This window comes from Sabethes cyaneus, chromosome 3 (genome assembly GCF_943734655.1).
Source record: "Sabethes cyaneus chromosome 3, idSabCyanKW18_F2, whole genome shotgun sequence".
NCBI lineage: Eukaryota > Metazoa > Arthropoda > Insecta > Diptera > Culicidae > Sabethes > Sabethes cyaneus.
Genome location: NC_071355.1, coordinates 180,801,398 through 180,828,591, shown reverse-complemented (window position 1 = coordinate 180,828,591; position 27,194 = coordinate 180,801,398). Strand labels below are relative to the sequence as shown.

At 40.6% G+C, this 27,194-nt stretch overlaps 1 protein-coding gene across 1 annotated transcript in view; it reads left to right on the top strand.

The window, feature by feature from the left end:
* The first annotated feature begins 254 nt into the window (after positions 1–254).
* Positions 255–27,194, top strand: part of LOC128740295 (protein son of sevenless) — a 36,485-nt gene continuing 9,545 nt past the window's right edge. Inside the window, exons 1-13 of the mRNA XM_053835833.1 lie at positions 255–371; positions 1,933–2,412; positions 15,563–15,682; positions 15,748–15,888; positions 15,947–16,111; positions 18,055–18,255; positions 18,319–18,448; positions 18,518–18,621; positions 24,618–24,844; positions 24,910–25,933; positions 26,004–26,174; positions 26,557–26,652; positions 26,719–27,186. Coding sequence (XP_053691808.1) covers positions 2,314–2,412; positions 15,563–15,682; positions 15,748–15,888; positions 15,947–16,111; positions 18,055–18,255; positions 18,319–18,448; positions 18,518–18,621; positions 24,618–24,844; positions 24,910–25,933; positions 26,004–26,174; positions 26,557–26,652; positions 26,719–27,186 — 2,946 coding nt within the window. The 5' untranslated portion in view covers positions 255–371; positions 1,933–2,313. The remainder of the gene's footprint in view (positions 372–1,932; positions 2,413–15,562; positions 15,683–15,747; positions 15,889–15,946; positions 16,112–18,054; positions 18,256–18,318; positions 18,449–18,517; positions 18,622–24,617; positions 24,845–24,909; positions 25,934–26,003; positions 26,175–26,556; positions 26,653–26,718; positions 27,187–27,194) is intronic.

The following is a 27,194-nucleotide window of genomic DNA, read 5'->3' as shown; positions in this document are numbered from 1 at the left end:
CAGATCAAACAAAAATGTGACAGTCTTCCTGCCAACACTTCTATACGCCAAGTTAAAATTTAGCTTTCATGTTGCGTCTGTTGCGTTTCGTTGCGTTCCTTAAGCTTGCGGCTGTCAAAGCGAATGTTGTTTTGCATATCTTACCCGGCAGAGGAAACGAGATGCAATGATTAGCATCAGAAATGTCCCAAACCAACCTCAGCAACAGTAGTAGTAATAGTAGTGGTAGCAGTAGTAGAAATCAAGAAAGCATAAGCAGCAGCAAGAAAAAATTAAAAGATGGAGTGTTCGGTCGTCGCTGAATGTTTAGTTTAGAAATAAAATGTTTGTGTGAATTTTGCGAAAACGGTGTCCGTTTCGGGTGATCCAGTGTAAGTGCTACCCAGTGAATCCATTGCGTATTCCGGAGACGTGAATAATCCCCACCCTTGTGGAATTCCTGAACATTAAAAAAACCTGCCATCCTTCTCAGGTCTAGCAGAGCACCAAGAAGCAGAACTCGGAGTGCGCAGAAGAAGAAGGCGAAAATTTGGTGTTCCGCAGGTCCTTGATGTAGAGTGACTATTGGATGGAAATAAGAACGGAGCATTTTAGCTGGCTGGTGATGAATAAAATTTCCACTCAAAATGTGATTTTCGAAGTGAATCGAATGTATCGGAATGGGAATAACAACATTCGAAGTGATACGCTGTGTCGTGCTCTGCCCATGTCTATTCTGGCTGAAAAAATGGTTCCTTGATTAGCAGTGGAATATTGCATCGATACCATACCAGGCAGGCGAGGTTGTCTGGCATAAGTCGTAAAATGGTCATAAGCAAACTGTTTATGCTTGAACAGTGCGACATTAGAATGAAAATAAGGGAATGCGAACTGTTGTTGCCCAGTGATATGTTTTGTGTGAATTTAGAGGAGTGAAACCTCTTATCGCGAATACAACAGATTGAAAAATCTACGGATATATAAAAGTGTCATTTTCAAGTTCAATCAGGAGTTTGGTACACTCAAATGTAAATAGTCGATTGATTGTTGGCAAATCTAAATCGTCATGGATTCTGTTTTTTCTAAAATTTATCAATATTTATTCCTTGTTATTCATAGTAATGTCTTGTTACATCGCGGATAGACCTATCTAGAAAAAATGTAAAAAATTTCCCAAACCTAATCCGTGATGCTTACGCTATAGACAAATCAATACATTTTTATTACGTTTGTGATTAATACGAACTGCCGGTATCAGTTACTTCCGAAGTATTAAATTAGTATTACTAGTCTATTTTACTTGAGATATATAAAGCAGTAAAACTAGTAATATTCAGAAAAATGGAATCGGATTGTTTTCGATATTTACCGAAGCATATTTAGGCGTAGGTAGGTTTTGCAGCTTGCTCAAGACTAAAGCTTGTGGCTTGCATAAGAACCTTATAAGTTTATGTTTATAAGCTATCAGAGGACACGTGAAAATTCCTTAATAACCGTATTTCAAATATAAGCAATACAACAATTGAATTAGTTAGCATTCAATTAAAAAGTTTGTTGGGTACGTAACTATCACCGTGTGTCATGAATAAGTATGATCTTTTGTCGCTTCCTTGAATATTCTGGCCATTTTTCAAACAGTGATTGATTTAAACCGATTGGTGTTTAACATGAACCATTCTGCTAGGCATCAATAGCTTGTACCTAGTAGAGTTTCCTAAATTTTAGCTTCAACACAGTTGAATAAACTACTCTACAAATGAAGTTGTTCGTTGAGTAATTCAAACCCATTCTGATTTTTTTAAACTTTACCGATATTTCACTTTAAGTCATTTACATAGATTTTGTTTTGATCAGTTCATTACAAAGATTATTTTAATACTCTTTTAAGAAAATGTGACGATACTTAGTTATATATCTAAATTGGTCTGACAGATCGTAATGAAATTCTAACAGGCAACAGTCGACTATTCGAACTACGACCCCGTTATAGTGTTAAAACGAAGGTGATCATAATAAAATCTGAATAAAAGCATGCTAGTAAGACAGCTACCAATATATGTTATCCAAAAGAATTAAGTGTTATCAGTGCAAGACGATTAAGGTGGAATGTTAATCAAGACAGCCGCTCGGAGGAACCCTCCATTGTTCCGTTCGGTTGCTAGTCGTCGTCGTCGGATGTGTTTGTGTTTGCTGCCCTCTATTGCTGCTGTTGCTGCTCATCATTTGCACTAACGACGACGGCTGAGACGAAGGGTTTTGCTTCCGATCAGCCCAGAGTGCAACGGAAATCAAAAGCAACAAAAAAAACTAGAAGCCTAATCTGCCGACTATAATATGTACGGTAACAGCATCACGGATGCGACAGATTACGATTTCGAGAAAGCAGAAAATGCAGCCAAATGGAAAGGTGTTTTCATAACATCCCTAAGAAAGGTAAGAATCTGAAGTTTGTTTTTCCCCGACATATCACGCACTGTTTACAGATAGCTACCAGCGCCTAGCGCGGAACAGTTTTTTCAGATACTTCATCCGCCCACTCGAATGATACCAACTGGTGCATACATATATTGATATTTCCTTTATGAAATTCAACAAGTGCAAAAACTCTTAGTCTTAGTCATATTGATTGATAATCCATTTTTAACTCGCTGGAATACCAAATAGATCATAATTTCAGCTGAATCTATTGCTACTTATACTGGAGTCCTTCCAGTAGTAGTAATACTTCATCATTGACAGCATAAAAATACATCGTGAGGCAACAAAAAGCCGTTAAGCACAGGCGTATTCTTCTCATTGCGCCAATCTTTAACGTTTTTAATTAATTCAAACCGGATGAGCCTGCCATCCGGGCAACACGACATAAACTTGAACACTTAGTCCTTTCTGCCAAAGCCGTGAGGTAAACTGGAATGTTGACAATTTCTATGCGGTAATATTGTACTAATTGTTAGTTGTTAGTTTCATTAAGCAATCTATAAAAAGTAAGAGCAAAATGTCGTTGAGAATCTGGTTATTAATATATAAGACTAGCTGACCCGACAAACTTCGTATTGCCACAAATTAACCTGTGTTGTACATAAATCATGAATCTCGGATGATCTTTGTCACAATCTCGAGTTTTGCAAGTTTCTGAGGAGTTCAAGCTTAGATGATTCATTTTTGCAGTTACGTAACTATGAAAGCATCCCAGGTAACCAATAAGCATCACCAATGCTATTCAAATATAGGCCAATAAGCATTTAAGTCGCCTTAAATGCTACTTAAATGCTATTTTGGCAAAATATACAGCTACTTTACTGATAACCTTCTTATAGTGCTGACAATGCTAATTTACAACTAATTACTGACACGAAGAATTTGAATACAATTTTGGATGCCAATTTACAACACCTATGCAGTCAAAAAGCTAATATACAACAACGTGCAGTATAAAATGCCAGATACGCTGATTTGCTGCTTATGTTAATGCTTATTAGTTACCAGGAATGGGTAGTTTAATATACAAATTTGCAATTTTTCCTCACAGTAAAAAAGAAAACAACTCCCCTGTCCCCTCATTGCATAGCCAGAAAGCGGATAGTAATATTCGCCATGATTGTACAACATTTCGCCGAATATTATTTTGCGAAAAATCTTAAGCGGAATGTACCATTTCTTTTTTGGAAAACTTTTTTGTGGAGAGTACCATTTCGCGATCCTCTCCTTACTCGCTGTCGCTCGTTCCAGGAAACCCAGGTAGACCTAGGAAAACAAATAAACCTAGACAGTAGTGATTTCTGCGGAGAGTTGCCTGCCCCCAGTGGGCGGCGCTTCCGACGGCGGGTCACCGACAACACTCGCGGCCGTCTCGTCCTGAATGATCTAGTGTCACTATAGACAGTTTTTGTGGTCTTGTTATTGACTAATGTTTTATGGAAGAGTCTCGAATTTCTTAGGTTCGATTAGTTTTTGAGTTTCGCAAAAACTTCTGTTTTATTTGTATGAGAGCCCATATCCCCCTACCACAGGGGTGAGAGGTGTCTAACTATCATAAAATAAATTCAAGACTCCAAAATCTTCTATATGCCAAATTTGGGTTCCATTTGCTTGATTAGTTCTCAAGTTACAAGGAAATTTGAATTTCATTTGTATGGGAGCTCCCCCTCCTAAACAGGGGACTAGTCTTAATTTATCATAGAAAAAATTTCTGCCCCCTAAAAGCCTCACATGCCAAATTTGGTTCCATTTGCTTGATTAGTACTCAAATTATAAGGAAATTTGTATTTCATTTGTATGGGAGCCCCCCTCTTAAAAGGGGAAGAGGTCGTAATTCATCATAGAAAAAATTTCTGCCATCTAAAACTCCCACATGCTAAATTTGGTTCCATTTGCTTGATTAGTTCTCGAGTTATGAGGAAATTTGTATTTCATTTGTATGGGAGCCCCCCCTCTTCAAGGGGAGAGGAGTCATAATTCCCCTTCTAAAGAGGGGAGGGGTCCCAATTCTTATTATAAATTCACCAAAAACACCCGCATGCCAAATTTTGTTCTATTCGCTTGATTAGTTCTCGAGTTTTGCGGAAATTCCATTTGTATGAGAGCCCCCCTCTTAGTGGGGGGAGGGGTCTCTAACCATCATTAAAACCTTTCCAGGCCCCAAAAACCTCTACATGCATATTTTCACGCCGATTGGTTCAGTAGTTTTTGATTCTATAAGGAACATCCCGACAGACAGACAGACAGAAATCCATTTTTATATATAAGATTAGACCTAAATGACCAAATATGGTTAAAAGGTCTCAAATATAAACAAATAAACCATAGATGAGACTAACTTTTTCTTTAAATTCATTATAGTTAACGTTATCTTCCCCTCGTCGCTTTCTAATCGAAAGAATTTTCAGCTATTTTTTGTAACAATTGTTTTTTTTTTGCATGAATATTGTCAGTGCGATTAGTATTTTCCAGGTATTCCGCACTTCGTTCTTTGCAGCTTAAGCTTAACGGTAAATGAACGATCATTAACTTTTCGCCGGAAAGCACAATTTCAGAAGCAGTTTTTGGGCTCAAAACAGGAACTCTGTTTTTAAAAATGTATTCACTGCATTCGTCCAATCTGAACACAGAGAATATATTTTCATGAACAGGATTTTTATTTCAAACTACAAAACTGCTTTTGAAATTCACAAAATAAAATGACGACTAATTTTACCTTAAGCTTAACCCTAGAGCGGTCGCGTTAAAGTGTACGTAAAAAGACGTTTTTGTAGAACGCGAAAAATCATCGAAATTTTATTCAAATCACACCAAGTTTTGGTTGTATTTGAAGATATACTCTTTCTTTATCTAATCATGCCAATATATAGCAAAAAGAAATTAAAAAGTGGTCGAAAATTGCTTGTGAAAATAGTGTTGTACGCGTGTACACCAGCGCACCCGCTCTAGGGTTAAAGACTAAGTAGCGCACTAGAGAGGTTAGCTTAGGTAGACTGCCCGTAGTTGCACTCCGTGATTGGCCGAACCAGGAAGCACAAAGCACAAAAAAAAAACAATTGAATGGTTCTTAGGAGTAGCATGACATTCTCATTGTGCAACTTCTACTGATTCACTACTTCGAAAATTGACCCCAATAACGACGCCGGCCACAACCAAAAGGCTATACTACATGGAAAAGGATAGGAATATTAGTCGGACGCTTGTTGTTGCTAGAGACCGCGGGTACCACAGTATCACGGTATAGGATTTGGGCTAGTAGGAGAAGGTACAGATCAGGGTTTATCTTGGATCCAACGCAATAACGCGCGAGTCAGCGATTGCATTTCATCCATTACAAAAACTTTCCGCGATCACTATTATAAATAGTCGTTTAGAAAGCGAGTGCGACGTATTTGGTCCGGAATTCGAATAATTCGATTCGATGTTATGACTATTATGCTTTGAACATTCTCGCGAAATCAAGATAACGATATGGAGGTGGTCATCAAAATCATTTGTTCTAATCAGGGATGGAAAAAAATCCCTTCTAGCAATCAAGATCATAGAAGCGATCAGATTCAGATTCATTGACATCACTACTTATAAGCGGCAAACACTTTTTCACTATCCGTACAGATTATGCCAAACCTCATGTCAGATCATGTTCATTGCATGATTGCGTTGAAAAATATAGCAGATACAGACGATTGGTTGTGTGCATCGTATGGATCACAATACAAACAACATGTGTGACCTTTTTTCTCGCAGCTAGGTAAGATGTCACTGTGATCGACTGCTGAGACTGTTTAGAGAACAAAATCTTATGATCAACACACTAAAGATTCACTGTTTGTCATGATCTGTACGAATCGTGATCTGTGCGTGTGCCGATAACTCACAGATTTTATCAAAATCACCGATCTTCCATCCCTGGTTCTAATTCGTTTACGAACTGTTACATTAAAAACTTCACTGCTCCGCGAATTCACTGTTTCGCAACAAAAATCATGCAAGTAACGTATCTAGGTTTCCGGCCACCACAACCGACCTGAGGCCAATATTATTGAAGATTACAATACAAACTACTGTTCAAAACTGCTGACTCGAATTTAAAACTGCGTAATTGTCACGGATTCGGAAAAATTTTGCTGTCGTAGTTTTTGCAACGAACGAGGCACGAATACAAGCGATGCTGATCCCTTGCAGTAAAATACACAAAACCACAAAAATCTTAACGAAAACTGAGAATAACAATTTGTTTCTTGAATGATTAGAACAAAATTAAATTGAAAACATTGACCATTGCGAAACCAGTTCAAATTCTTGGCGCTTTGAAGACGTAGATAATCACAAATTGCCAATGGATCACTGAAGATAGCCGGTCCCGAAGCGACAACAACCTACCTCTGGTGCTAGTGTATATGGACGGTTTAATGTAAACTAGCGCAGAATTTCTTGAAGCATTTTGTCCCTAAGTTGCCAAGTAATTCCTCTTACCAACGCAAATATATAGAGATATAGCGCCCTACACGCTCCGTCATAGATATTATTCACAAACCTGAAAATAAACTCCAAGGAAATTTGCTACCTTGGCTCATTGGTAACGGCGGACAATGATACCAGCCGCGAGATTCGGAGCCGTATTGTCAGCGGCAGTCGTGCTTACTATGGACTTCACAAGCGATTGCGGTCGAGCAGACTAAGTCCTCGTACAAAGTGCACCCTGTACAAGACGCTTATTAGACCGGTTGTTCTTTACGGGCACGAAACATGGACAATGCTCGAGGAGGACCTGCGAGTGCTCGGAGTTTTCGAACGACGAGTGCTAAGAATGATCTTCGGCGGCGCACAGGAGAACAGAGTATGGAGGCGGAGGACGAACCATGAACTCGCACAGCCCTATGGCGAACACAGTATCCAAAAGGTGGCTGAAGCTGGACGGATACGATGGGCAGGGCATGTTGCAAGAATGCCGGACAACAAGTCTGCAAAGATGGTGTTCGCCTCAAATGAGAGTCGTGGGCCCTTGATGGTCAAATTAAAGTCGTTAAAGTATATCAAAGAAAAATCAGAGGGTCTGTGTGGCTTCCTTCAGGCATACCTAACGAGGCTGGACCGTTATTGGACAGTCTCCAACGGACATTAAACTTCAGTTTCAAATCGATTGTAACACCTAGAGCGCGAATAGAGTTGACGCGTTCCAAAAAACTGATAGAGAATAACAGTGTTGCAGCGTTGCATGCAGTGACTGTAGGAAATTACCTGGCATTGGTTAACACGCATCCCGTTCTTGCTACGCAACTACAAATAGGTCGATATCTGCTTATAATGCGACACAGTCGACAGGAGTGGCAGGCTCATGATTTTTTTTAGATCGTCAGAAAGTTTCGATGATGAACGTAACAAGTAACTAGTCGTTACTATAGATTATAAAAATTAGTGGGCCAAGCACACCGCCTTGAGGTACACCAAATGATATGTAAATTATTCTAGAGCGCACCGGATTCACTTTAACGAAGGCTCTGCGATCGGACAAGTATGAGCATAGCCATTCAATAACGAGATTGTGTGGTACAGTACCAAAGGCTTTGGCAAAATCAAAATAAATCGAGTGCATTTGTTGGTTGAATTCTATCTCACGTGATTTTTCAAATATTTTACTAAGGGAGCCAAATATGGATAGATCCCGAAGGATGGTAACCGAGTTATGACGCCGTTTTCCATGCAGTAGGAAATATTCTTTTCTGGAGCGAGCGCGTGAAACAGCAGCAGTTGCGTTAACACAAGTTGAACGGCACAGTTATTTAGAAAAATTAGAGGTAGGCCGCCTGCTGTCGGCCCTTTCGTTGAGTTATTATTTATCATTATTATTATTCATTAAATATGTCCATCTGACAAAGTATTAATGAATTTATAGGTCCACAAATGAAAATTATATTAAATCTGTCCCCAATAGTCGCTGCGTGAATTTTCCAGTTGGCTCTCCAGATTCGAAGAGTTCTTCAACCCGAGTGAAAGTCCGGACACATGCAGTCATCGGCTCTTGGAATCCAAATGTGGTACGATGAAAAATGGCATGCAGCAACGATATAGTACGTAAAGGTCTTTGCGAAGCACTGAAATTGACTTTTGCAAGTAACGTCGGTGAATGTCGTTAAAATGTTAAAATTTTTGCCGCTAGCGTTGTCTGCTGAACTTTGCGGCGCCGTTACGGAGTGTCATGGCCCAGTAAACGATAACGTGTAGGATACGGTGGAAGGTTGTCAGGATTTCGCCAAGGCAAATCCCTAAGAGCCATACGAATGAACCGTCTGTGGATGCGTTAGATTCTTAACGTCCACGTGAGCTGATGAGGTAGCCAAATGACACTTGAATTTTCAAGTACTGGTCGGACTAATGCGCAAAACAAGGATTTTAGGCAATAAGGGTCCTTGAAATCTCTTCCAAGTTTAGAATCCGAGCTGCCGGGATGTTTTGGAAATATTTTTAGAGCGGTGAGCATTAAACGTAAGTTTAGAGTCGAGTAAGATCAGGGTGTCGATTTCCTGGAAAAACCTGGAAAATCAGGGAATATCAGGGAATTTCGAAATTCAATCAGGGAAATTTTGTTTACCCGGCAATATTGTTGATCAACTTTCGAATCAAATCAATTTTCGTGTAAAATATACGCAGATTGATAGGTTGAATTAAAACTTGTTACATGTCTAGTGGCGATTCGATTATCTTTCAGTTTGCCGTAAATTTTTTATTTGTTTTGCGCCGTACAATTGTCAGACTTCACTCGCTGTAGTGCTCGAAATCGGCAATGGCAGGTCTCACGCACTTCACGGTGCAGACATCAAGAGCACAAAGCGGGATACATACTGTTATTTACACGCGATCTACAGCGTTTTCACCAATTGCAGAATTTTGCATTCAGAAGTCCCAAGCATTGATCATCTTCCTTCAGTGTCCATGATTCATGTCCGTTAAGGGTTACCGGGAGCATTAACGTTCTGTAGAATTTGCGTTTATGCGAGTTGGCAACCTTCGGGACTGGTTCAGCTGGTTACGTAATACGCAGAAAGCTTACATGTTTCTCTGTTCTGACGTGATCCGCAGTGAGCATGCGACTCTTGGCCTGGTTCTTCTCATTTGTCATTTTCTGGCATTCGACATCAAACAAGCTGTTACACTCACCCTTATTCTGCGAGGCGAGTGACGTAACTAATTTGGAGTCATCGCGAATGAGGTGACAATTGTCGCCTAGGTGACACGGTTTGCAACTTGGGTGACACGGGGTTGTTACCTAGGGGACACGGTTGTCACCTAGGTGACAGTACTCAATTCGACTCGCCGTGGCGAGTCACGGGGAGTGACAATTGTCGTATTGAGTCACGTGACTCGCGGAATAAGCGTGATTGTCTTCCCCACGTAGTGCCTATCACTTCCCTCGTAGTTGTTGGCGCTATGGCGGATCCTCCACAGCCTACTTACGTCTTATTCCCTTTCGTCCTGCTGTTCTGCGATTCGTTGATCAAGCTTTCTGGTGTACTCCACTGCAACGTCATATGCCGTAAACCGCTAGATGTTGAAATGCAACATCCTCTCAGTGCGAGCCTTCGTCGATTTCGATAACCTTGCGTGAATCTTACGTCGAGATAGTGATCAAAGTCGCTAAGAAAAAACTGTATATTGTGACTTCCAAAAAGTTTTGACCGTTAAACACGATCGATCTGGGAGCTAGAGTCTTGAATTTTCAAGTCGTGCGCACCCCATAAATCATTTCGAACCTGTCATAGAATTCGTCCCTAGCAAAGCAAAGCAAAGTCTTGAGCATTAACCGTCACTAGACATTATCCTTCTTTATCGACAGACTTCGCAGCCTACTGTTAGAGTAAGGAAAATTACGGGGTCAGTGCAATGATCCTACTGATTCCGTCTAACAAAAACCAGCTAGCCGAGATTCGAACACAACTGGCTTGTTAGAACAGCATCGTACCTCGAAGCTAACTGGGCGGTTCAATTCGTCCCTAGTACCATCGAATTTATGATTTGTTGGTGACTATACGTTGATTAAGTTGTAGTTGAAGAATTTGCCTTAATTCTCAACACCCATATACGGTCATCGGACCGAACGGCCGGCCACCGAACTACCTTCGAGTCAATGTTGCTTTCAAGCCTCGATAGTTGCAATCCGAAATCATGACACACAGCTTTAGTTTTAACTGTCCACCATTGAGGGTTAAAATATTTGCCATTTGGACATTTTCCAATAATATATCTAGCTAAAGTTTTGCCGTACCTCGAAGCCAGCAAAACGCACATTTTTGTACCAAAAATCTTTGGGGAATCATCTCCTTAACCCCATGCTTTTTGCAGCAAAGATAACAAGCTGGAACTTCCAGGAAAGTTTTGTTTTAGTTTAACTGAAAACTCGCAGACATGTGTCCACCTTCCAGCGGTAAAGTTACTAGTTTGAGCTGACTGAAAATTAGCAAGATTTGTTATGTTTACACGGCTGTAATTTTTTTGTATGTAACATCTAAGCTTTGTGCAAAAACAGGTCGATTAGATTATTTCTCAATCTTTGTTTCTTTGGATTCAAGTTGATACCTCAAACATAACTGTCCCTCGATACTCGATAGAAGAGGGCGTTTTCGAAACGTTGGTAAGAAATAGGTTAAGAATCTTTGATATGTGTTCGTAAAACATGAAGAAATCTAGCTTTAGTTTTCAGCAGCTCGCATAAGCTATGCAAAAGGATTAAAAACTTAAGCCAGAAATCACCCAAATAAGCTTGATATTTGAGTTTTGAGGGTCAGGGAAAAATATTTGAAGCATCAGGGAAAATCAGGGAAAGTCAGGGAATTTTATTTTTGGATTTGAGTCGACACCCTGAAGATGCCAAGGTCATTAACCTGATCAACCCTCTGGAGGATACTTCCATCAATGTTGTAGTCAAACACAATCGGGCTGTGAATGCGATGGAGCGTGATTACCTCACATTTGGCTATACAGTTGGATTTCGAATTTGGCAACAAATGCGTGTAGCCTTAGGCCTCGCCTATGTTGCCAAAATCGAAACCGTGCCAAAATCGAGACCCTTTTTTGATATGAAAAAATTGAATGTAAAGCGTAACAAATTGAGAAAATATTATTTCACAACGATTGCAATCATTTTATGCCTGAAAAGTTCGCCGAGAGCTACCCGTCCGGTGCAAGTAAGTTTTTCGCAACCTGCGGTAAGTCGTAGTCCTACGGCAATAAAAATATTATTGTTCGAAACATTCTATAACAGCAAACTTTTTTTAATGAACACACTGTGGGCATCATTTTTGCGTCATTTAAAGCATGTATGCGGAAACTGACTGATATTTAAGCATTTTTTGTAAGGAAAATATTTTGTGTTGCCAAAAACGGATACTTTTGTTGCCAAAATCGAGGCATGCCAAATTCGAAATCCTACTGTACTCACAATCAAGTAGTTTAACTTGCACCAGTTCACAAAGGCATCTAGTAAATCTTGCAGCCGATGACAATCGTCGACAGAGCGCACATTAAGATACAGTTTGAGATCATCGGCGTAAACAAGTATGCAACCGGCTTCAAGTAGTAACGCGACGTCGTTGAAGAATAGGATGAAGAGTATAGGCCCCATATTGCTTCCTTGGGGAACACCGGATTTGTTAGTAAACACAGATGAAACGGTAGATTCCCATTTGACTTGCAAGACAAAATTGCAAAATTTTTTATGTTACCAAACGTTACTAAAGACCCGTGAACGTCGATTTGCACCATCGACATTTTTGCCGAACGTTCGACTGTTGAAATTTCAGCAAAATTTTGCCGAATTCGGTACTTTTTTTAAAGCGTGTATCACGTAAATATGAGCCAAGCCAACACAATAGTCGTTGCAAGGTTCCTAATCGCTGCAGTTTTCGCAAGAGGATGCGGTGGTCAATCCGGTCGAATGCAGCCTTCAAATCCGTGTATACTATCGATGTGCTTTTTCCTCAAGTTGCGCGATGCAAGAGGAAGTGAAGTCGAGTAAATTAGTTGAAACCGACCGGCCTGGCATAAATCCGTGCTGGTAGATGGATATGCAGTTCTTAGTACGATTGAGGATTGCGGTGCTGGCGATGATTTCAAAAAGCTTAGAGGCAGCGGACAAGCTGACAGTTGAGATCTTTCTGAACTTCTGCAGTCTGCAGTAAACTGTACAAACCTGGTCTACTGAGCCAATATTAGATAGATGATTACTCTATTCACGTTTGCAAAAATAAAATTCAGCATGGCGTAGTCACATACAGAATAATCGTCCGATATTAGAGAGTCCACCTCGTCAAGTAACAGCGAAGAAAATGGAGCAATTAAACGTTAGGACACTCCAGGAGATAAATGCAAGATCTAAAAGTCTAGCATTCGTGTTGACAAAATGATTGATCTATCTCAAGCCATTGGCAAACATTGGATCTGTAAAGTGTTGCTCAATTTCAGCTAAGACGCGCGAACGAATATATCCGTTAATATCTTCCTCAATATACAACCTCAAGTCAGGTAAAGTCACCAATTGACAGACTTATGTCGGATTCCGAGAGATGATTGTACAGCTTTTACATGAGTCGAATACAATGGTGCTGGAATTGGGCGGTAACAAATACTTATGTCCATGTCTGCCGATCAGGTAGAACAACGGGATGAAATTAGACGTCTCAGCTGCAGGTGATTTTTACTTGTCGCCGGAACAGGTTCTCATCAACAGTCCGGATGTTGTTGGCTAAGCTGCGTCGCCATGAGCCTCTGGGTTTGCCTCTTCTACGCTGTCCTTGCGGATTCCAGTCGAGTTCTGTCCTAAAGATCATTTTCTCTCCTTTCCTCAAGGTGTGCCCGATCCACTTACTCCTGTGGTCACGAATTTCTGTTGCTATAGGTCGTTAATGACATCGACGATGGAGTTCCTCGTTGGATATCCAGTTGTCAGGTCACTACGGCCCGAGTATTGCATCGCGTACAGCAGTACGGATGTAACGTTTGAGTTAAAAATTCGAGTTTTGCTATGTAGAGTGGTTTGGTTTGATAGCCAAATGTTTCGCAGACCAGCACAGGCCCAACTGGCCTTCTTCATACGTGTGATGTTATCAGACTTGGTACCATCATTGGGCGTTGTCCGGCTACCGTGATATTGAAAGGCTTCCACCTACTTAACTTGTTGTCCAGCTACTGTGAACTTGGTAGGATTGTCAGTATTCCGTACCACAAAACTTAGTCTTTGCTACATTGACTGTGAGATCTGCTGCCTGAGAGCTCTTGGAGAGGTCATCTAGCTTGCTCTGCATATCCATTCGGTCTTGTGACTACATGGTCGGCTAGGTCGAGGTCGTTTAGCTGCTCCATCGTTAGAGGATTCTAAGGCAATCCTCGATTTGGTCTACTGTCAATCGCTCCAACTAATAGCTCATCCATAACGACGCCCCAGATGTTTTCGTCGTTGAGTCGGTCGAAGTCGCCTTTTCGAAGTCAACGAACACCAGCAGAAGAGAGTCTTGGAATTCGTTGATCTGCTCTAATATAACGCGATAGCGATATGGCACAGAACAGAAGTGGAAGTCCGAACGATTCGGCGACCAAAACTGGTGACAGAGTCTTTTTTGTTTATATATTTGTTTAGCAATATAAGCAGAACGCTCGCTGCCAATCGCAAAGCAGCTTTCACATGCTTTCGCGTGCATTCGTATGCGTTCGTGTCAGGAGAGTAGCGTCGATCTACTTTTCGATCTAGTTAAGGACTTTAAGACTAATACAGAGCAATGTGATGGCACGCCAGTTACCGCACTCAGTTAGATCTCCTTTTTTAGGAACTTTGACCGATATGAGCTGCATCCAGTCCACCGAAAATTGCAGTTGCCCATATATTGCGAAATAGCTGATGCATCATCTGGGCTGACAAAGATGGATCAGCAGTTGAGCATCTCGGTGAAATGCAGTGCCAGGAATTGGCTTTGTTGGATTTCATACTTTTGATGGATTCTTCAATTTCATCTAGTGATGGCGCCTCATAAATGACGCGGTTGCTGCGACAAACTATTAGCGTCGTGCGCTGTCTGTTTTGTTGGTCTCTGCCACTTGAGTCTCGAAAGAGGTGTTCAAAACATTCAATCCATCGCTTAAGTTGTTCTGTACGGTCAGTTAGTAATTGATCAGTTCTGTCCTTTAGCGAAATGTTAGTTTTCATTCTGACACCACTGAGGCGGAAAGAAATATCGTACAACAAAGGGATACCACCATTGGCAGCTGCGGTTTCTCCTTCCTCAGCAAGGGAGTTAGTTCATACTCTCTTGTCCCGCCTACAAGCTCGTTTAACAGTTCTTCCCCGGTCGGCGTATCATTGCCAAGCTGTCATAGCCGCTCTGGTTCGCGCTCGCTCGAAACCGGCTTTCGCCTCTATCCGCTCGTCAATCATGCTCAAAGCTTCAACAAAAATCCATTCCCACCGCTTGCTGCGCACTTGGCCGAAGGTTGTCGTCACTGATCGTGACGAGGGCGCTCTTGATGCCGGTCCATTGCTCTTCGACGATTCCACCAGTTGGCAAATCCGAGACTCGTGATTCAAGTTGTTCATTAAAGGGATTTTTCACTTCGGGATTCTCCAGTCGGCGGACATCGCAACGACACCCAGCATTCACTTCCTGTCTTTGGACACGTGTGACGCGCACACGTATCTAGCTCAAATGTTCACTCTTCGACAAATCCTGCAGAAATGGATTGGATTAGATGGAGTTGATTTCAGCGCAGCATACGATAAAATCGAGCGCGAACAACTTGTTCGAACATTTATGGAAGATAATGCACGAGAAGATGCCGGAGGGACTGCCGGCAATGCACTACCTGTTTCTATCGCATTGATCGAGTAAATAACATCTATCTATCTTCTCTGCATCAGAAACAAAGGCCAATCACACGAAAATAATATCGTCGCCGAGGAAGTATGTGGTACGTGTGTGGTATGATAGAATTGAAAGAATGAAACAAAATTAACTATGTATTCCCCAGTTGTTTTTTTTTTTGTTTATGCGATTAATTCCAAAACAAAATTACCGCTTGCAGTAGGCAAAATTATTAATTCATGATATTCTATCTCTTACAGGTTCTAGAGCAAGTGCATCCCTCGTTGCAAGCCCGCGAGGATGCACTGCTCTACGTGGAAAGCTTATGTCTAAGGTTATTAGCGATGCTGTGTGCGAAACCACCTCCGAAAACAGTATTGGTAAGTATTTGAAATATTTTAAATTGTACCACCAAGGTTTAATTAACAAATGTTCCCATCTGCAGGACGTCGATGAACGAATAAGGCGCACCTTTCCTACTCCTATTGACAAATGGGCTCTCGATGAGGCGAGTCAGACCATAGACAAATCTAAGAAAAAGAAAACAGTGTTTCCGGCAGATCGTGTGCATACATTACTGCAAAAAGTAAGTGAATAAAACGAGCAGTCCCATCGCAGGTTGTTAATGTTTGGTTTTTGTCTAGGAGGTGCTACAGTATAAAATCGACAGTTCGGTTTCATTGTTCCTGGTTGCGGTGTTGGAGTATGTTTCCGCTGACATACTGAAGTTAGCTGGAAACTATGTCAAGAACATACGACACATCGAGATATCCAGCGAGGACATCCGGGTTGCCATGTGCGCTGACAAGGTTTGATTTTCATTGTTTATTATTAGCTATGCTACTCTTATATATAGATTGTGTTCAATTTTTAACGCTCGTGAGAAATATATGCAATATGTGTTAAATGCGTTATGGTTTCGTTCATATAAGCGATTTTTTTGGTCATTCGGCTCTTTAAACTAGTTATCGATTGCCAGTTACATGATGAGTTTCTAAAAGTTCAATATGGCAATGCATTTTGATAGAGTAGTCCTGTAATGACTAATCGAACACACCCGGTGGTTTAGTTGGGAAGGATATTGTGATTATTATCCGGGCGTTTTTAAACAAAAAGATATCGTTTCTATATCAACAATGTACATAGTTTCAGATTAAGTTAAATGGCTTTTTCGAATGCTCAAGTCTCAATACGCAGCAATAATCCTTTAATGTAGAAAAAAATGTTTTGATGACCCGAAAAAATACCAGCACATAGAATAGAGTAGAAAAGTTAACTTACGAGTGATTGCTGTTGCAATACAAGTTTTAACTAGTATAGCATTCTTCATAAATCATTGCCATGTTTTTGGGTCTTCAGAGATATAACTCATCAGATATTATTTTATTAGGTAATTTTTTTTTCAATATTTTCAATATGATTATCTATTGAGATTGTTGACAATCTGTCTAGTATGGCAATCCCAATGGATGCTCAAAATACCATATTGATTGGTTGGTTATATTCAGTTCAAAATATAAAATTGAAGCAAAAATCTATCTCTGAAAAAAAATAGCGAATCAAAATCTATAAAAGTCTAATCAACATATGTGACTGTCTGCTTTATGTTACCTGTTCATTGCGTTTGAGCTTTCTCATTCTACTAAATCACATCTAATACTTGAATCAATGAGCTTTAATTTCAAATTAACATACGTTGCAAAATATCATTTATGTTCTTTCATGCTGTCCCAAAACAATCAAATACACATATATTTATTTTGAACTTACAAACAACCGCAGGTGGTACGTAAAAAAGATTGTTTCTTTCGAAATTTCTCCAAAAGTCCCACGTTTATAACGTAATTTCAATAAGACTTCTACTTCTTTCTGTCCTAATGATTTTATTTTATTCACTAACGTTAAGTTTTGCTTACTCTGAAGAGCAAACTTTGTATAATTTTGTTGTATTTTTTGTGTTTGTTCCCTCAATATCTGTCATAGTTTTAGCTGTCCTTGGTTTCCTATCGTTGAACTATCTACAGTGTGTTCCTGGTTTTTATTTTTGTACCTTTTTGTAACGATGAATTGTGCCTTTTTTACACCGGGTTCTGAATCCGTCTGGCGGAAGTCACTGCTTAGTGTTATGTAATCTGTAGACTAAAACAACCGTTTGTTTTAATTAGCGAAACTCAACAACAGTTTGAACAACTTTCACCTCCGTGTTATGGGATAATTAAACTATCTCTCGGCTTCGGTTATTTTGATTTGCTTCTTTTTTATATTCACCAAATTGATCTTCATCTCCTTTTCTTTGTATCTGTATTTTTATACATTTTCATCTCTTAAGTTCTCTTGCATTCGTTCAAAGTCTACAAGTTGCATGAAGTCTTTTCCTATACTTTTCTTGCTTGTCCCAAAAAAAAACTTCAGCTGGTAACAGTTTGTCGTATATTGAAGGAAATAAATTGTTGCATGCTTGATTGAACCGGAAACCAAAACTTGAAAATTTTCCATTTAAATTATTGAACTGTGTTTTAATAGTATTCTGTCCTACTTGCTAGCCGCAAGTATTCCCTGTCGAAGATTCCCTGTCAGTCGGTTTCATTTAACACTCAGATATTAGCTAGTTCTGATTTACGTTTGTATCACCTATTAGATTCCTGAAAATTGTTAAAATTCTTCTTAAAGCATGCGGTAACTTTTTCTGCTGACGCTTTGAATGTGAAGCAAAGTCTCAATAGGTTTTTTTTTCAAATTTAATGCACAACAGGTGCTCATGGATATGTTCTATCAGAGCGACAATTCGGGTTCAATGGCACCGAGTCCGTCACCGCCCACGCCTCGTAGGAGTCTTACGTATGAAGAAGTGGTGAAAGAGCTCATACACGATGAAAAACAGTACCAGCGAGATTTACACATGATAATCCGTGTGTTTCGCGAAGAACTCGTCAAAATAGTAAAAGATCCAAAGGTAACTAAAGGCGGGGTGGGAGTCACAAAGGCAATGGTTTACTGTCCTTTTTTCTCGTTTCAGGAACTTGATTCCATTTTCTCCAACATCATGGATATCTACGAAGTGTCAGTAACTTTGCTCGGATCGTTGGAAGATGTGATTGAAATGTCACAGGAACAGACTTCGCCTTGCATCGGCAATTGCTTCGAAGGTATTTAACTCACCATGCGCCTTTCGAATGGTTCGAACTCATGTATGTATTTTATTGTTTTGTGTACAGAACTAGCGGAAGCGGCTGAGTTTGATGTGTACGCAAAATATGCAACAGATATTACATCAGTCCAGGCGAAGGAAGCCTTAGCTAATCTACTGGCTAGACCCGAGGTATGATACTTGAATTTGTTTTCCTTTTGTTTTTAGCGCAAAAATAAGTTTAGCCCTTAAATGCGTAATATTGCTTTAAAACAACATAGTGAAAAACATCCCCAGAGTAAATTATGTTTACCGCCTTTAGATAAGTAAGTTTTCTTTATAAATGAATTTTTTCAGCGTGCGCATTTAAAGGTTAAATTTTAATTGGGCTTGTAAAAGACATATTACGGTACTGTCAAATGAATCAAAATTGAGTCAAAGTGAATAAACAAGCCCTGTTGATCATAAACCACATTTACCGTCTATTGCCACCGGGTACGAGATTACTATACGCGGATGATGCCAAAATTTACATGATTGTTTGTCTAACAAAGAAGATTGCCTGAGACTTTAAAAATTGATTAACCGGTTTGCAGAGGGATGCGATTGCAACTGTACGGCTATAGGCGTTCCATTATCAGTTTCTCTTGAAAAGAAAACATACGTTAATTTACGATGTTCGATTACTGTAACATAGCGATAGTTTTATCGATCTAGAAGTTGTATTGGATAAACAGTTAGTTTAGAGTGGTGAATGACCCGTCGGTTAAATCACTCTATAATAAACTCAACAACAGTTAGTTTAGACTACATTCCCAAACAGTACAATTTTAGCACTTTTAGTTGCATCAACCTATTTATAACCAAAATTAGTCATATATCGGTTGCCCCAACGACTTTGTAACAATTGTGTTAGTAGGGTTATGAACTGATTATCAACATCTCGACAGCCAGTAACGATACTTACTACTAGTTCCATGATTCTGGGACATTACATATGTTGCTCGCTGGTACGTTCGGTTTTGGAAACAGGCTGCGCTGCTTGGGACCCCCATTTTGACAGTTGGTCTCTTTGTGTTGAAAGCATCCAGAAACATTTTGTACGAACAATATGCTTTATCTTACATTGGAGGAATGCTGATAACCTGCCACCGTACGAGAACTTGTGTCTATCAATTGGTATTGTTCCGCTTCATAAACGGCGGGAAGATCGCGTCGCTAAAATGGCACACAAGATATTATTTACAACTGTCCTGGTAGGACTCACGTCCTACTGCTCACTGCCCACCATGTCCTCAACGATATGGAAAAAACTCGCCTGAAAAAACTTCCAATCACGCATGGAAGAAAGGTGAAAAATTCAGTGGAACTAGTGAATCAGCAAAGAGATGTACTGGCGCCTTACGAAGCTTTTTTTTTTTTTTTTTTAGAATGGGATTTGACTACTTTGTCCATTAATTTGAACTTTTGTAGTTACGAAGCTTGCATGATCACTTGGTGCGAAGTCACGTTCCACCGAATCAGATCAGTGCCTATATAGCAGTATTGGAAGAATGCATGCAACAGAACTTCTTCTCATTTATAGAAAAGTTTTACAAATAGACTTTCGGCCTTAGTATGGGTTCCAAGTTGTCTCCAATTTTAGCGGAAGCCTTCATGAGCGATTTCGAAGCAGATTTGGAAAAGCAAAAGTTTTTCCCGCGAATATGGAAACGTTATGTAGATTATGTAGATGTTTTTGCAATAGTGAAAGAGCGTTACATACCGCAAACGCTGGAATTATTAAATTCCCGACATCCCACGATAAAATTTACCATAGAGTGGGAAGTGGACAACAAATTACCGTTCTTGGATCTACCTACTAGTATCCAGAAAAAATGACAACACACTAAAATTTAGTATATATCGCAAACCCATTTCGACAGATCGCTACATCACTTGTGACTCCAACCATTTTGGAGCTCAAAAACAAGCCGCATTCCACTCTATGGCCCATCGACTTGTTAGCATTCCCATGGAAAGAACAGATTTTATAGAAGAGAAGACAAAAATCTACGATGCGGCTAACCTGAATAAATACGGTAAGGAGTTTGTTGACAAAATTATACGGACACATGAACGAAAGCAACATAGACAAAACGCTACCACACTGCAACCAGAGAGAAACCAGAGGATCAGTATGCCGTTCTGCCCCAAAATCACAAATCCGATCAAAAATGCTCTTAGGAGACATGGTTTTCACGTCGTGCACAAAAGCAACCACACACTACGTGAGCTTCTATGCAACGCGAAAGATAAGATTCCTACAAACGAAATGTCCGGAGTCTATCAAATACCATGCAAAGACTGCCCGGCGGTATATATTGGGCAGACCCGACGAAAATTCAAAGTACGCTTAAAAGAGCACAAAAAGGCAGTGGAAAACAACCGAACCAACGATTCTAGTGTGGCAGTACATACAGCAAACTTTCAGCATGAAATCGACTGGGATAACGCAAAAGTGATTAAGGGAATAAGAAAGGCCTCACAAATAAATGCGTGGGAGTTAATGTTCATCACAACAGCTGATCAATTGTGAACGAAGATGAAGGTTGCCCGAAACCGGTCGGTAAAAGGTAAATATACTTTTTATGTGTGTAAGAACGATAAGTGTTATGCCTTGTGTTAATAGCGCCTCTAGGGATCAAGAATATAGGAGCAATCAGATTCAGAATCATTGACATCACTGCTTGTAAGCGACAAATAATTTGCCACCGCCTGTACAGATCATGACAAACTACATATCAGATTATGTTCATTGCTTGATTGCTGTGAGAAATATAACAGTAATAGATCGTTTGTGCGCAGTGTGTGAATCTCAATAACAAAAAACATGAATCCCATCGCTGTTCAAGAGCGTGGTGATCAGCATGATGATAGGATGAGCAAAGTTGTATGGCAGGATTTATTAGCAAGCGATCAGATCTAGGAAGCGATTATTCCTCTTTAACACCGTTTTTCTTTGTGCCAGCCTATGGGAGCAGAAACCGCCCAAAACATTGTAAAAGCCGCAGGAGTCGCGATGAAGAAACCTCGAGTGCACGAAATAAATTATTCGACGGGGATTGCCAGCACGCGACGAAGAGGACAAGCGTTTGGAGAAATTTTCTAAGCATTATGATGAGAGAGAATTTGGCCATGTATCGACGAGAGCGGAACGAGTTGACCACGATCCTGAGGAGAAAAAAGCGCCAGAAGGAGAACAGAGATCGTGAAGAGTTAGAAAAACTATTCCGGGCTAATGATATGCGCAAGTTCTATGAGAAGGTGAACTAATCTCATAAAGGATACAATCCGAAGATATGTGTAGGGACGTGGAGAGAAACCTGGTCACAAACAAGCGTGAGGTGGTCGACAGGCGGAAGAAGTTCTGTGGGCATCTCTATGGTGTTATAACCGAAGAAGACGGAATGGAAATTAACATGGGAGTGCCTACAAATGATAAGAGATCCGTCGATAAATCGGTCAGCTGAATAGTAATAGAGCCGCTGGAAAAGACCGACCCCCGGCTGAACTATTGAAAAATAGCTTAGAATCACTAGCAATGGCACTGCTAACAGGACAATTTTGAGGATTTGAGAGGAGGAGATACTACCGGAGGAATGGATGTAAGACATGGTTTGTGCTCTCTATAAAAAAGACGGTCGGCTCCATTGCTGCAATTATAGCGGCATTACGCTGATTAACGTGGCCTACAAGGTTTGTTTTGTTACGTCGTCTCTCCCCAATAGCAAGAGAATTCGTAGAGCAGTATCAGGCGGACTTTATGGGAGTTTGTACTAATACGGATCAAATTTTCCCACTCCTACAAAGGCGACAGAAATGCCAGAACTAAAATGTGGCCCCGCATCATACTTTCGTGGATTTTGGGGAAGCATACGATACAGTTGAGTGCGAACAGCTATAGCAGATAATGCACGAAAACGGACACACTGACGCGGCTGATCAAAGCTAAAGGGTGTCCCACATCAAATTGTATCACGGAAAAAACGCTGTAGAAAATTACCCAATAGGTATTTACCCTTGAAAATTTGAATAGAAGTAGTTTAAAGTGTATTGTTACTACTATTATTATTTAGTCTTCATCTTCTTCTTTATTATTCATATCTTAAAAGTCTTAATCTAGACACTGATTTATATTGTAATCATACATATCACAAGTTTCGTTGAATCTTCGGCAACAGGTTTCTAGAGGATTAAATTGGTCGTACTGCGTTCGATAATGAACCGTTCTGAAGAAAGTTGATGAAAGTTGATGATGGCATTGAAGCAGCAACCGTCTAGATTCGAGAGTAGACAGACAGATGAGTTGACAGCGTTGTTCATAGGGTGGCAGTGCAGTGGGATTATTCCATGGAAGCGAGCGAAGTGCGTAGCGGAAGAACGTTTTCTGAACCCGTTCCATCCTGTTGATGTGGATGGCTTGGTATGGTGCCCAAACTTGAACTCCGTACTCTAAAATGCTTCGTATCAGTCAGCAATATAGCGACTTTAGGCAGTATATGCTGCTGAATTGCTGAGTGTTGTTGCGCTTGATGAAACCTAACACAGCGAATGCTTTTGCCACGCATGATGAGATATGCTCCGAGAAGGTTAACTTACTGTTTACACCGTAAATTGATCGCTGTCAGTTTTTCGAAAATTGGAAAAATGGCATTACCCGAAAAGCAACGTCGCGAATTGATTTTGCGCTGGCACCAGGAAAATCTTCAACTCTCTTATCGGGACATCGAAAAAAACTCGGAATTTTGCACTCAAATGTGAGTCGGTGGCTTCCAGCACAAGTTTGATGCTCCGCTCAGCACAAGTTTGATGCTCCGGAGGAAATAAGGAAGCAAATACTCGAAACACACTAATCTATTATGAAGCAGGCACTACAGAAGCATCCCAAGAAGGTTAAATCGGAGGAATAGCTTAAGAAAAAGTGGGTTTCCGTACAGAAGAAGCTGCATCCAGATGTTGTACAGAACCTTATGACTGGAGTTAAGTGTAAGGTGCGAGCGGTCAAAAGAATATTAATTAAATTGGTTATATTTTATTGTCTGAAAGTTTGAAAAAGATCGGTCAACGGTCAATTTTCTACAGCATTTTTCCGTGATGCAATTTGATGTGGGACACCCTTTACCCTGAAGCGAGTGATGTGCTACATGCGTGTATCTGAAGCACTCGAATCCTTTCGAATCGCGTAGAGGGTTGTGGCAAGAGGATGGATTGTCCTGTATGTTATTCAACATCACATTTGAAGGTGTGATCCGCCGAGCGGGCATTGCAACAAGAGGAACGATCTTCGGCAAAAGTAGCTAAGTCTCAGCTTTCGCAGACGACCTCAACATCGTTACTAGAAACCTTGGGACGGCGAAGGCCATCTACGTCAGACGGAAGCTAGAAGGATTGGGCTATAAAGCAATGCGTTGAAAACCAAAAATGTGGTAGGAAAAAGCTCCAGAGAAAGCAACGTTTGCCTCCCGCGGACAGTGGCTATTGACGGCGATGAACTGGAAGTGGTTGATGAGTTCGTATATTTGGGATCTCTGGTAACCGCCGACAACAGTACGATCAAGGAGATTTAACAATTCATTCAAGCTAAAGGTCGAGTCTACTTTTCCTTCCGCAAGACGTTCCGAGACGATTGAAGTGCATACACCGCTACACAAAGCTGGCGATGTGCAAAACGCTAATCAAACCGATAGTTCTCTACGGACTTGAGTCTGTAACTTTGCTTACGGTAGTCATACGTGCGCTTGCTGTATTCAAACTGGGAGAACAGAATGCAGCATGACAGAGGAGCTTTTTGTGCTCTGCTAAAAGCTGTCTACCAATTTAAATTAATTTACAAAGTTAACGAGGGCTACTCTGTAAGTCATTTCGAGTGTTGTTCGATTTTTCTATTTGGGTATTATAGAAGTCGAGCTCGGTAAGATTTTGTCGCGCTACCCGACTGAGTCGACCGCTCACCGAAGAAAAATTAGGTACTCAACTTGTATAATGCGACCATTTTGCTCGACTCGACCTCGACAGTATCTGACTGGCTTAATAGGGTCCCCAGTTGTCAATATTTTTGACGTAGAAAGCAACATAATCAATCGAATATAGTTATTCTTTCGATAGTTTAGATGCTGACTCTTCATGTACTTCTTCATTCATTACAGGCAAACTCGTTGATGTCAGCTGGTCACGGTTTCAGGGAAGCGGTCAAATTCTACCTACCAAAATTACTTTTAGGGCCTATCGGGCATGCACAGTTATATTTAGATTATATTAAAATTTTACTACAGCTTAGCCCATCACAGGAGGACAAGGAGAGCTTCGAACAGGTCCAAGGCCTGCTAAAACCCCTACAGTGTGAACTGCAAAGCATATCCTCGCTGCTACCTAAGTATGGACCGCCGTCTGTTAATGAATTACGGATTCGATAAAAAAAATCGCTTTTACCATTTACAGGGAATATTTCGCAAGAGTGAATAGTAGGGCCCGCCGTCAGTCGGCTATCGAGAAAACACGAGACCTACAGAATAGTGTAGAACACTGGGACAAAGACGTGGGCCAATGTTGCAACGAGTTCATTAGGGAGGATACGCTAGCAAAACTTAGTTCCGGCAAGCGTCAAACCGAACGAAAAGTATTTCTATTCGATGGCCTGCTGGTACTGTGCAAAACCAGAAGACAAATTGTTCCTGGCAATACCTATGACTATCGGTTGAAGGAGCGCTTTTTCATGCGCAAAGTGGAGATCATTGATCGGCCAGATACCGAGGAGTTAAAATTTGCATTCGAAATATCACCGCGTGAGCCTAGTAGCGTTGTACTTATCGCAAAGAATGCACAGCATAAAAACGACTGGATGGCAGATCTTGTAATGCTAAATACGAAATCTATGCTGGAGCGCATTCTAGACAGTATTCTACTAGACATCGAAAAGAAACACCCACTAAAATTACCTAGTCCAGATATTTACGCATTTGCCGTTCCGGATTCGCCTTCGAATATAGTGTTAGAGGAAAGGGAAGGTACAGGTGTGCCCCTAATTAAGGGCGCTACCTTGACGAAATTGATAGAACGGTTGACGTACCACATTTATGCCGATCCCATGTTCGTGCGAACTTTCTTGACAACGTATCGATCATTTTGTTCACCAAAGGAATTGCTTAAATTATTGGTTAAACGCTTTGATATCCCGGATCCAGGCTTGGTGTACGATAGTACAAACGATAAGGATATCGGATCGGATACGGAAAAGTTTCATAAGAATTCACAGCGAGAGGATTGGAAGCGGTACAAAAAGGAGTACGTACAACCGGTTCAGTTTCGAGTATTGAATGTTTTGCGGCACTGGGTGGATCACCACTTTTACGACTTCGAACGAGATTTTGAGCTTTTGGAATATCTGCTAAGGTTTCTCGAAACCGTACGTGGAAAATCGATGCGCAAATGGGTCGATTCGGTGTTGAAAATCGTAAAAAGAAAGGTAAGTCAATCGTGCACCTAAATGTGTGATCGGTTTTAAACCGTTCGAATTTTTGCTTTTTCTTTTGTAGAATGAAAGTGAGGACAATCATCGGCAGATTTCGTATGCCTATGGTCACAGTCCACCGGCGATAGAACATCACTTGCCGTTGAACAATGAGAATGAATCAAACCTACTGATGCTGCATCCGTTGGAGCTGGCCCGCCAGTTGACGCTGCTGGAATTTGAGATGTACAAAAATGTAAGTTGTGGGTTTTTGGTAGCAGGAAGCATGCCACACGTTGCCCATCTGACTCATCTAAACGCACCTTTAGGCACACTAGAGAATACTTGTTGTGGCATAGTCACATTAATCTGGCTTTTCCTGTGGCAAATCATTTCATATGCATTCTTTAAGTTACTGTCGATTAAACTCCACGTTAATTACCTAGGGGTGGCTCTTGTTTTGTTTAATCATTTATGGACTCACTTCAAATGACTTTAAAATTTACGTTATTACTTCTTTTTGACGTTACAAAAGTATCATTACACGAGCAATTAGATTTTTCCATCGTTTCAAATATCTTCCTCTTCCATTGAAATTTTAAAATTCAAATTTCTATTGCAAAAATTACTTTTTCCAGGTGAAACCCTCAGAACTGGTCGGTTCGGTGTGGACCGGAAAAGATAAAGAAATTACTAGTCCTAATTTATTAAAGATTATGCACCACACCACAAATGTAAGTTCGGCAGTTTTGATTATCGTTCGGATATATCGTAATACATGTGCTTTAAAATGTTTACAGTTTACTCGTTGGATCGAAAAATCGATCATCGAGGCAGAAAATTTCGAGGAGCGTGTGGCGATGGCATCACGTGCAATAGAGGTGATGATGGTGCTGCAGGATTTAAACAACTTCAACGGTGTGCTGTCGATCGTGTCCGCCTTTCAAGGGGCCGCCGTGCACCGGCTTAAGCTTACTTTGGAGGAAATTCCGAAGAGCTACCAGCGGGTGTTGGCCGACTGCCGGGAGCTGAACAATTCGCACTTCAAAAAGTATCAGGAAAAGCTGCGTTCAATAAATCCACCTTGTGTGCCATTTTTTGGAATGTATTTAACCAATATTTTACATATAGAGGAAGGGAATCCAGATTTTTTACCAAATACGGAATTAATAAACTTCTCTAAGAGAAGACGCGTAGCTGAAATTACTGGTGAAATACAGCAATATCAAAATCAACCATACTGCTTAAAAACAGATCCTAGCATTAGGGTAATTGA